Source organism: Mytilus trossulus, chromosome 6 (genome assembly GCF_036588685.1).
Source record: "Mytilus trossulus isolate FHL-02 chromosome 6, PNRI_Mtr1.1.1.hap1, whole genome shotgun sequence".
NCBI lineage: Eukaryota > Metazoa > Mollusca > Bivalvia > Mytilida > Mytilidae > Mytilus > Mytilus trossulus.
The window spans coordinates 80,257,916-80,270,690 of record NC_086378.1 but is presented as its reverse complement, the minus strand read 5'-3'; the positions used below and the strand labels follow the sequence as shown (position 1 = coordinate 80,270,690).

At 34.0% G+C, this 12,775-nt stretch overlaps 1 protein-coding gene across 22 annotated transcripts in view; it reads right to left on the bottom strand.

Moving 5' to 3' along the window:
* Window positions 1-12,775, bottom strand: part of LOC134721971 (chromodomain-helicase-DNA-binding protein 8-like) — a 52,003-nt gene that overhangs the window by 39,033 nt on the left and 195 nt on the right. For 21 of the 22 annotated variants that reach the window (XM_063585324.1, XM_063585325.1, XM_063585335.1 and 18 more), the window contains exons 2-5: window positions 8,417-10,598; window positions 7,446-7,930; window positions 1,230-1,353; window positions 581-748 (exon numbers count right to left, since the gene is read on the bottom strand). In XM_063585324.1, coding sequence (XP_063441394.1) covers window positions 581-748; window positions 1,230-1,353; window positions 7,446-7,930; window positions 8,417-10,471 — 2,832 coding nt within the window. In that variant the 5' untranslated portion in view covers window positions 10,472-10,598. The remainder of the gene's footprint in view (window positions 1-580; window positions 749-1,229; window positions 1,354-7,445; window positions 7,931-8,416; window positions 10,599-12,775) is intronic. The other variant, XM_063585326.1, reaches the window with a different exon arrangement.

The window sequence follows — 12,775 nt, the reverse complement described above, 5'->3', positions numbered from 1 at the left end:
TCTGAAAATTTCAGGGCAGATAGATCTTGACCTGATAAACAATTTTACCCCATGTCAGATTTGCTCTATATGCTTTGGTTTTTGAGTTATAAGCCGAAAACTGCATTTTACCCCTATGTTCTATTTTTAGCCATGGCGGCCATCTTGGATGGTTGGCCGGGTAATTAAACACAAACTTTAAACTAGATACATCAATGATGATTGTGGCCAAGTTTGGTTAAATTTGGCCAAGTAGTTTCAGAGGAGAAGATTTTTGTAATAGTTAACGATGAAGGACGCAGGACGACGATGACGGACGCCAGACGCCAAGTGATGAGAAAAGCTCACTTGGCCTTTCGGCCAGGTGAGCTAAAAAGATCTTAAATCTTACACTAGTGAATTAAATAAACTCTGTAAATTCTAAAGCATTTTTTTGTTTAGTTTTTTTTGCATACTTTCAAAGAAAAACATTACAAAGTAGTGCCAAAACTTTCTTTCAATTGTCCCATAAAACCCTCTCCTTAATTGGAATAAATACAAATAAATCTTATGTTTAAATTTCAGTGTGTGATTAGACAACAAACATGCAGCATGCACCTACCACAGACGACAGAAACGGTACCGGTTTAGTTACAGCTCCTCCTGTGGCATTGACAGTGGCACTAACTGCCGCCTCAGTATCTACATCCAAAGTATCATCATCAGAAAGGTTCAGGTCAACTTCATCAAGATATTTCTTTCTCTTGGTATTTCTAGCTGATCTTCTTTTCTGAAAAGGGATAAATCAATTGCTCTTCAAAATGATCAAAACATGCTTTGGAATCTTACAAATCTTGTTAAGTCTACTAAAATTCATAAGTTCATAATTTCATAAATTATAAATAATTAAGAAATATATATATCTAAAACTACTCCCCTAATTGTATTAACAAATAAGCTTATAACACCTATAATCAGTTATTATCAATTCATAATTCACATAAAATGCCAAATACAATATCTTTTAACTATCTAAAATCTAGAATTTTTGTACGAAATACGCCATTCCCAGCTTGTTCTTCCACACTTCCTTTGAAATTAAACGAATATTCATCTATAATAATTTTTCAAGATGATGTGATCATTACTTCACACTACCTCAACCAAAAACTTCAACTTGATTTTGATTGGATTAACAGACAAACAGACCCTTTCACAGAAAACAAAATGCTCCTCTACTACCTTAGGCTTGGCATAATAAATGTTTATACCTGTATACCACTATCGTCCTCATTTTCAGGTGATGGAGGTGGTGTAATTTTAATTTCAACATCTGATCCATCTGAAGATCCATTTCGTTTCCTTTTCTTGCTTTTCAAGAATGTTGCTGGTGGTCTGAAAATAAAATATGTAGTCTAAATACAGTGTTTACCAATTTTCAGTTCTAATGTTAGGACTTAGACAATGGTTTACTAGTAAACTGTCCAAGCTCTTAAAATATTCTCTTCTTGATTTTTATTCAATTGAAATTTCAGTCAAGACACTTTTAGATACGGAAAGGAATATGAACAAGGACAACCTTTAACAGACATAAATGATATCAATGGATTCATTATCAAGATGTCGTGAGGTATTTAGGGACGACATCAAAAGTTCAATGAAGGATAAAAAACTTAATTCACATAGTTTTTTGACTGACCCCCCCCCCCCCCCCCCCCCTTAATTTAATTTGGGAAAAATTGATTGACCAATAGGTATATATGTAAAATCGATTTTAGATGAACAAAACTTGCAGCAATGTTGACCCCCCACCCCCAAACTATTTGATTTAAGTTTGTTATCCTACATCGATCTTTTGATGTCGTCCCTTAAAGAGTTCACCAGTAAAATATAATTTTTAAACTAATTATGAAAATACCATTTACTGCACATTTTACTATGTAGTGCTGCTATGTCATGTATATAAGTTTCTAAAGACTGTTCATAATTATGTACATGAAATTTAAATGAACAATTTTTTTAAATTTTCAAATTAATATCTTTTTTGCTCATCAACTTTATTATATACCCAATAAAGATCTGCTTCAGCATCCTATTCTGATGAGTGTGCATGTGTCATGAATATTTATTATGAAATTTTTATTACATGAGAAAGGTTTGTAAAAGTATCTTAGAGTTTCTGTTCAGTCTTTACACTAGTAGAAAGCATACCCCCTGCCAAATTCAAATTTTCCATAATCATTACGGGGAAAGAGTCTAAATTTAGATGTCATCTTATTGCTTAAAACAATGAGCAAGACCCATTTTTGCCTGCAAAGCTCTAAACCTAATTCTGTATAGCAAGCTCTCCCAACAAGGGACTTTGATCTAGAAGCTCTACACCTAATTCTGTATAGCAAGCTCTCCCAACAAGGGACTTTGATCTAGAAGCTCTACACCTAATTCTGTATAGCAAGCTCTCCCAACAAGGGACTTTGATCTAGAAGCTCTACACCTAATAATGTATAGCAAGCTCTCCCTACAAAGGTCTTTGGCCTAGACTCAATATAGTCATGATAGTATAGACAGCTATAAAAGTCCCCTGCCCTATTTACTTATCCTAATTATATATGACCTTGAACATGAAGACATTTATACGCAATGACCTTAAGTCTGAATATGAGAAGACACATGACAATAGCTTTCAGCAGGTGTATAAAAATCTGTCAATAAAGGTATGATACATATATGACCTATATACTTATGTAAACCAATTCATGGTTTTTTTAATAAGTCAGGTGTGACAAGATGTTTTATAATTTACATAGTGAATACATGTATCATACATTATTTAACATTTTATCAATACATTACATTAAAACAGTCAATACACTTACATTAATATATTTAAAGCAAAATGTAAAGATAATAGGCTGATCTTTTTCTAAACATGGAAAGGACTATATAATATAAATACAGATCTAGTCAATTGTGACAGTCATAGAAATTTGGGTTCAGTATTTACAGGACTAAAATGTTAATTCTTCATAAATTTTCTTCAGAATGGTTATACAAAAATTAACAAAAATTAATGGGACAGAAAATATTTTTAAGAACATGCCCTTACAGTCCTGTGATAATTTTGAGAACTGTTGTGAAAAGAAAAAAAATCTCCTAACTTTGTCTTATAAACATTGTTAAAATTTTCCGAATGACAATAATACAGTCTCCACAATAAACTTTTCAGTCTACAAGCCCAGAATTTATTTTTTGAAAATTTTATTGGCCTGTAGGAATGATTTTAACAGGCCTGTAAGTAATTTATTTTTAAAGCCTGGGCCTCCTGGCCTGTTCAGAGTGAAGACTGATAATAAATATCAAATGATAAATAATCTGCAGACCAATCTAAGTTTTATACAACTTTTTCTCAACACCATGCATGATAAATGGATGGTTGCTTTGTTTATTAATATATTACATCTGGATAGAAAAGTGAATGCACTACATCATTCTAGTATAAACAACCAGAGAAATATTTATTCTTCACATTATAGGTCTTAATAACTTGTCAGTCAAGTTTATAATTAGTAAGATAGTATTTATATTACATATTAAACACTGCCATTGACTGCTTACTAAGCAATAAAATTAAGAGAAAACCAAACTATTGTTACAACAGTTTTTGACATTTTTATTAAAATTACATCAATTAGTTTTTAATTGGAAACAGACACCTGGCAGCTTTACTTGTAAAATGACTTTTATCAATTTATCTTTGTCAGAATTTAAATTCATGCAAATTAGTCTTTTTCAATTCTCTTTTTTTTACAGTAATATCAGATTTTCTTCACTTATTTACCCTTACTAACATGATTAAGTATAAATATGGGTTTGCAACCACAAATGCCTTTATATAACAAGTTGATATCATGTAGGACTTAAACTACTTTTTCAATGGAAGGCACTAGCATAATTTTTCACAAAACCAGCTACCAATCAGAATTTCCCCCCTAATAAATGAACCATGAATTGCATGAAATATCATTTTGAACTGTTCCTATTTTACACCAAATTCAACATGCTTAAATAGTATGTATAACACATATATATTAACAAACATGTGTGAACTCTCTCTGTTCTACATATTTATTCATGAAATAATTGTTACTGGACATTTCAGCAGCAATCATTAATCTGCTTTATCAGACAAATTTACCATTTTTTTGATAAAATAATTAATTTAATTACCATGGATACTAATATCTAAGTATGTGTTAATAGTAGTGTACAAGCAGCACATTAAACTAGAGGCAGAGCCTGTGTCGCTCATCTTGGTCAGTGTAAATATTAAACATATTAAACAAAGGACACAGATGAATTCATGACAAAATTGTGTTTTGGAAATGGTGATGTGTTTTAGATCTTACTTTACTGAACATTCTTGCTCCTAATAAATATCTCTATCTATAATGAACTTGGCCCAGTAGTAACAGCAGAAAATCTTAGTAAAAATTTACAAATTTTATGAAAATTGTTAAAAATTGACTATAAAGCTCTATAACTCCATAGGGGGTCAGAACATTTTAGTCATGTCGACTTATTTTTAGGTTTTACTTTGCTGAATATTATTGCTGATTACAGTTTATCTCTATCTATAATAATATTCAAGATAAAAGCTTAAAAACGGTACAATTTCCTCAAAAATTGCCAATTCAGGGGTATCAACCCAACAACCGGTTGTCCGATTAACTGAAAATTTCAGGGCAGATAGATCTTCACCTGATAACGTTAATTTTGCTCTGAATGCTTTGGTTTTTGAGTTATAAGCCAAAAGCTGCATTTTACCCCTATGTTCTATTTTTAGACATGGCGGCCATCTTGGTTGGTTGGCCAGGTCACCGGACACACTTTCTAAACAAGATAGCCCAATAATGATTGTGGCCAAGTTTGGTGTAATTTGGCCCAGTAGTTTTAGATGAGAAGATTTTTGTTAAAGTTAACGACGACGGACACCAAGTGATGAGAAAAGCTCACTATAGGGCCAGGTGAGCTAAAAAGAAATAGAGAAACTGTCCATGGGACACAGATGATGCCCCTGCCTTCATAAACAGTTATGTGGAGTGAATGTCCAGTAAATTAGAAGACCTTGGGAATCAATGGTCCTTGTACAACAATGTACAAATGTATTCATTTGATCGGTTACATTGTAAAGGTCTTTAATATGCTGACCCCATTAAGAAACTAGGTTAGCTGTAGTTACATGTTCTTTAAATCAAACACACTGTAGTTGAATTACTTTTAAATTAAACAATTTAGTTAAAATCTGTGCAAAATGTAATCCTCAGAAATGCTCATTGCAAGTGATGGTTTCCTTATTGATTAAGGATTTGATACCATTGTGTTGATTCAATGCTAAACATATGGAAATTTAATAGAAAATCCACAGCCTTTGCCCTTGTAATCTAATATTTAACTAGAGGCTCCAAAGAGCCTGTGTCGCTCACCTTGGTCTATGTGAATATTAAACAAAGGACGCATTTGAATTCATGACAAGATTGTGTTTTGGTGATGGTGATGAGTTTGAACATCTTACTTTACTGAACATTCTTGCTGCTTACAATCATTCTATCTATATTGAACTTGGCCTAAGAGTTTCAGTCGAAAGTGTTAGTTAAAATTTACAAATTTTATGAAAATTGTTAAAAATTGACTATAAAGGGCAATAACTCCTTATGGGGTAAATTGACCATTTAGGTTATGTTGACTTATTTTAAGGTCTTACTTTGCTTTACATTGTTGCTCTTTACAGTTTATCTCTATCTATAATAATATTCAAGATAATAACAAAAAAAGGCAAAATTTCCTTAAAATGACTAATTCAGGGGCAGCAATCTAACAGCACTTTGTCCGATCCATTTGAAAATTTTCTGGCAGATAGATCTGGACCTGATAAACAATTTTACTCCCTGTTAGATTTGCTCTAAATGAATTGGTTTTTGAGTTATAAGCCCAAAACTGCATTTTACCCCTATGTTCTATTTTTAGCCATGGCGGCCATCTAGGTTGGTTGGCCGGGTCACGCCACACAGTTTTTAAACTAGATACCCCAATGATGATTGAGGCCAAGTTTGGCCTCATAGTTTCAGAGGAGAAGATTTTTGTAAAAGATTACCAAGATTTACGAAAAAATGGTTAAAAATTGACTATAAAGAGCAATAACTCCTAAAGAGGTCAACTGATCATTTTGGTTATGTTGACTTATTTGTAGATCTTACTTTGCTGAACATTATTGCTGTTTACAGTTTATCTCTATCTATAACAATATTCAAGATAATAACAAAAAACAGCAAAATTTCCCTAAAATTGCAAATTCAGGGGCAGCAACCCAACAACGGGTTGTCCGATTCATCTGAAAATTTCAGGGCAGTTAGATCTTGACCTGATGAACATTTTTACCCCATTTCAGATTTGCTCTAAATGGTTTGGTTTTTGAGTTATAAGCCAAAAACTGCATTTTACCCCTATGTTCTATTTTTAGCCGTGGCGGCCATCTTGGTTGGTTGGCGGGGTCACGCCACACAATTTTTAAACTAGATACCCCAATGATGATTATGGCCAAGTTTGGATTAATTTGGCCTAGCAGTTTCCGAGGAGAAGATTTTTGTAAAAGTTAACGACGCCGGACGCCAAGTGATGAGAAAAGCTCACTTGGCCCTTTGGGCCAGGTGAGCTAAAAATGTGGTGCTTGATTGATACACAATTATTGCATGCAGTGCCAGCAATGATCTCTTTAAAACAAAATATTGGTTAAAACAAATACATATATGGACCTATTCAAGTACACCTTCCAGGGTGTGCCCAACTTTAATGAATCAGCACGAGTTTTTTTGAAATTTAAAGGTTGTTTAGGACTTTTTGTAAACAATAAATGCTAGCGCATCATGGACAAACAAGTGAGTAATCTATTTTTAAATTTTGTGACAAAAATCTCAGTATTTAAGTCTATGGATTTTCTACAAAAATCTGGTTTTATTTGCCACAAAATCCCTATTTTCTATCGAATGCAAGAGGCCTTAGCATATGTATGAAATGTCCAATCTTTACTATACATAATCTTTCTTGTTTTGATATAATTGCAGTCTGAAAATTTTGTATTCACATGGCTACAGAAGGGGTTATAAACCTTAACTTATTTGCACCTCTTCACTTTTTTATCTTCTTGGCTCTAAAATTATTTTAATCTGAGCGTTACTGAGTAGACTTTTATATTTATATTTGTATACTTGATTTTTTCATGAAATAGAAGGATCAGCTGGGTAAGCAGGAGTATATTCCATTTTAATTCCTGAAGAGCCCATCATGGGGAAATATAATAATTACAAAAACATTAAAGCCTGGCACATGTTTTTACATGAATAAATCCTTTTCAAAGCTATTGGTTGTAGGCTCTAAGTTTTAGTGATAATAAGCTATAAAGCTTGTTTTAGTCTAATACTATCTGTACTCACTTTTTCTTTTTCTTGACAGACTTTGGCCTCTCTACTTTCGATTTCTTTTCCTTTGATTCACCATCATCATCAAATTCTTTCTTATCCTTTGATGCTTTTCCTTTTTTCTTTGGTCTTTTCTTTGCAGACTTTTTCTTACTTTCCTCCGCACTACCTGATCCTTCTGCATCACCAACAGTTGAGGGAATGGGTGGTGGAGTCATTACCTTTGGAATCTGTGTATTTCCAGCAGCCTGAGCTTTGGCCACAGCCTCTGCCACAATTTGATTGGCTTTCTCTTGTGCCTTCACTTTATGTACTGATTTGTCCCCTCCTTCTTCGTCATCTTCTAGTTTAGGTAGGATGTCTGTTTTCTGGGGTAACTGGATCTGTACAACAGACATTGGAACATTACCACTGCCCATGGCCATAGATGATTGCGGCATCTGATTCTGTGGTTGTCCTTGGGCAATCAATCTGATCTGCTGACCAGGCTGTGCTTGTTGCTGCAAAAAAAAACATTTAAAATAATAAGCAATTGATAACAATTTTCTTTATTAAAATTCACTCACTTGTACAGTTTATGACTTTCATTAACATACTTTCTTATTTCAAATAATGTAAGACACCATTGAAGCCACCTTTCTAATTCACAAAAAAATTAACAACCTATGAAATATCTTTCTTTAACTTTGAAATTGATCTCTACGCCAATCATCATTTTAAACATTTCAAGAACATTATGTGCATTCAGAGTTCAACAATGTGCAAATCTCACAATTTAAAATGGAAATTGAATAAATCTTCCAAATAATTATGTTTGCTTGAATACTAATCTGATGATCAACAAAACTGAATTTTCTTAGTCAGGACAAAATGGTTAAAATGGCCTTTAATTAGACTATCTTTCTGGAAAAATTAATTGGAAAGTGAAAGGCATTTCATTAGGAAAGAAATTAAGAAAATACATGTACACAAGGTAAAATATTTACCTGAATCAATACAACCTTTTGTTGTGGTTGTTGAACAAACTGTTGACCAGGAGCCTGTGACATGGTTTGTAGGAATCTCGGAGGCTGACCTGCCATGTTATTGGATACAAGCAGAATTCTCTGTCCTTGTGGCTGCATTTGTTGTTGCTGAATGGGTTGCTGCTGGTTTGGAAATGGCTGCTGAATCTGAACAATTTGTTGTCTTGGTTGCAACTGAGGCTGTTGAACTTGAATAATAGCTGGTCTCTGAGGACTTGGTTGCATTTGCTGATTTTGAATCTGATAAGTTGGAAATGATTGTGCAGCCTGTTGTTTTTGACGTTGACTGTTCAGTTCTTGCTGTGCTCGTAATGTCCTGACACGTTCTTGTAAGTCTAACATTTGTTGCTGAGTTTGTTGTGTCTGAGGCTGATTATGCAGCTGTTGAATTTGTTGCTGGAGCTGATAGATTTCTACATTTACATTTTTGACTTGTCCTACACTTGGACTCATCTGTCCAATGCTATTTAAATTAGTTTGACCTACACTCACAGACACTAGCTGATTTGGTAATGTATTGCTCTGACTATTTACAGATACTGTATTTGTATTGCTTATATTTCCAAACGAGTTTGTAAGAATCTGTGCCTGACTAACTACAATATTAGCATCAGACCTGTTTGGTACATGGAATGGACTAGATGCAGGTGTTGTGTTGGGTCTAGAGACCATTGTAGGTGAGACAAGTTGATTTAAATTTCCCTGAGAATTTGGAGAAGTGTGAGCATTCAAATCAGGCGTGCGAGCTGGAGAAGGGGTTGGTCTAGGAGAAGCTGATGGCGTTATTGTCCTTTGAGGTGTGCCAACTGTGTATGTTGGTCTGAACTGTACATTCTGGTTGGGACTAGTATTTTGGAATGGAATCATATTAGACGATTTATCATTAATGTTTTGAGACATTTGAATTTCACTTGCCATTGTATTTTGATTTGGCATTTGCTGCTGTGGCTGTTGATATGTGAACTGCTGGAAGGAGGAACTTGGAACATTTACACTACCAGCATTTAACTGTCCTACATTCTGAATATTTGGTAGATTGAAACTGTTTTGGAACGGCTGTTGAACTTGTTGTTGACTAGAGCTGAAGTTTGGTATATTGACAGAGTTAATATTTTGTTGGGGCTGGAATGTCGAAGTCCTATTTATCATCATTTGCTGCTGAGGAGGCCTAGGACTCTGACTTATATTGCTTACATTTTTTATCAAATTATTGTTTGGACTGGACATTGGCACATTTGGTCTCATGTTACCTGTCGGGGACTTCATTCCTTGCATAAACACATTTGCATTAGGTGTTGAGGGCATACCACCATCTTGGTATCGTGGGATATTATTATCTTTAGATAAGGCATAGTTGTGTTGAGTGAGGTAGGTTGTCTGTAAGCCATTGCCTGGTATTTGCTGTATGTTCTGTAATCTGGGCTGTTGATTTGGCAGTTGTTGTACATAAGCTTGCTGACTAGGTCCATTCTGGTTAGGGTTCCACATTCTTGGCATGTTCTGTTGTATTCCAATTTGTTGCTGATGTGGGTTTGGCAACCGTGGACCGTTAGCAGTGGTCATGCTTCCATAATTTTGAAATCCAGGTGTTGGTTGCATGTTTGTGCGAATAACCTGCATCGGTGCCCGTTGTGCCATAGGTTGGTTGTTTTGTTGAAGAACCATGACATGAGCTGCAGTTCCTGGCTGCTGTTGTTGACCACCAAAATGATGCAGTTTGGTAGTATTAAATTGATTCTGTTGTTGATTAAAAGTATTTGTCATGAATTGATTTTGCTGAGCAACATTTGGTGGCTGCATCTGCATGTTGTTGAATTGGTTTGTCTGCATGCCACCCATTTGCTGATTAAACATTTGCGGCTGTTGTGGCTGAGTATTCATAACTGGGTTCATTTGTCCCAAAATTCCACCTGCATCCAACAATGATCCAGTCCCAGCCAGACCATTATCTGAGGCCAAGTCTTCAAGAAAGCCTCCATCAGTATCAAATAAACTAAGCATTCCATTATCTGACATTGTAGCTATCCACTTTCAGCCAGTATGGCTGGTTTCAGCTGTGAATGGAGCTGTTGTTATTCTATTTACACTTATCCATCTTCTGGAGTCTTGAATATACTGGTGCAGTTGTTCTTCTCAACAGCACCTGAAAAATAGATAAAATGTTGATCTTAATACATATCAAGAAACAGTAATGACATGAATTAGATTTTATTTTAACAACCTTTCAAGACTTCCCATGAGGGTCATGCCCAGTCAGTATCAAAGTTCTCATTGAAAAAGATTGTTTTTAAATTCAAACTGCCAAACCAAAGTTGTCTTTTATGTACAAAGCTCACTTCTGACTAACTGCCAGGTGTTTGAAAAAACAATTCAGCAGCTAAAATGACTTTTGTTAAAACAAAAATAAATTGATATATGCCTCATTGATAATTGTTTGAATCTTTTGCAACAACTTTTGAAAAGTGACTAAAGCTACATGTAGCTATATCATATATATATACAGGAACCACCAAAATTTCATCGGGTCCATCATTATAACATTTATGCAAAAGTCAGATTGTCCAAATGTTTAGTTAGCTGCCAAAATGGTTGTTGTTGTTGTAATGGTATAATGAAATCATTAGATATTGAATTGAAGTTTTAGCTTATATAAATACATGTACATGTACAAATTTGTCACTAAAACCCTCATTTTAAATCCAGTTAGAAAGTCATTTCCATCGATCCAAAGTCTTAACTTCTAGGTGCTTATTGGGTCAAAATATTTCCAGAAAATCCAATTAATTGATCCATTGAAGGTTGCTTAACATCCAGTGGAGTAGTTCATGCATGTTCATAAATATCCATAAGAACTAAATATAATAAGACACATAGGTAACATTTGAAGTGGGCAAATATTTATTTCGATTTCATAATGGTTTCCCCATAATTTACAAGTTACATACATGTACATCACTTCATCTATTACAAAATAGCAAACTCTGAAAAATTTGACAGATTCGAATTTGCAGATGCATGTTATATAAATTGAACAAACATAGAAATTCAGCTCCACTAAGTATTACCAAGCTTCATATTCTATGTTTGCCAGAAGTGATTTATCTTGAAAATTTGGGGAAACCAATAAAATGACATCTTATTTTATCATTTCTTTTGGCTGTTTCTAAAATTATTTTGCACCAATAAGCACATGAAGGTGAGATTTTGCATTTAGCAAAAAATTCTAACTGTTTATGAAGATTTTCTGCCAATATTGGTCTCAAAGTTCCTCTCAAAAAGTCCAGACAGAAATATGGTTTCAGTATTATGACGTTGTAAGTAGGCGTCACAGAAAAAAAATTAGCCTTTCAAGACGTCATTACCAATATAAATATGGACAACGGTGATGCCAATTTCTGGACCTTGGCTTCAGACAAGAGTAAAATGTAATGCTATGGCGGGCAAATAAATAGTATTAGAGATGTATGGGAGGCAACTCCTGATAACTTTTATTTGTTTCATAGAGTGAGGAGAAAATACAACACAGTAGATACAGCATGACAATCCTGACTATGCCTGTCAGCTGTAACAAATAATTCTATTATATTGTTAATTGATAATAATTCCTCTCTACTGCTAATCAATAATCATAGAGACTATATCACATAAGCATTGTCACATCTAAATTGTACGGGAAAAATGCACAGAATTAGATGAGTAGTCTATAATTTATTTCTTGATAAAAAGTCAATATTTAGTCTATTTTAACAAAGTTGAGCTGGTCAAACATATTTCAAGATATGGAGTGTATGTTTCCATTTAGTCAATCTTGTTATATTTGTAACAATATGAAAATATCATTCAAATTCAGCTATAACTTTTACTTTCTATTATGATTTAAAACCCCATTCTGAACCCCTAATATCATCACAAATGAAACTAAATGAAATTATTACCCAACTTTCCAATAAAAGTTACAAACCATGTATTAATAAACTTTATTAGGTTCACATATAACAACATACTAAAATATATTTTTTTTAAATAACCTCTGCCATGTAAAACGTCCTTTTGTTGTCCATTAGCTGGGCCCACCAACGGGAAAATCCAAGTTTTCTGTTCTCAAACACGTGCAAGGAAGCAAAATGAAAACAAACCAAGAAAACTATCTGAAATCACCATTAAAGTGTTTACAACCACCTCGGAGTCAAATGTTGCACATTGTATAACATAACTAAGTGACTCAAAGAAAAGTTGTCTTTGAACGCCATTTCTATTTGTAGTTTTTAAGAAATTATTGAACAGAAGCCAACTGAATGGGACCCTTCCCGGGGGTGTTAG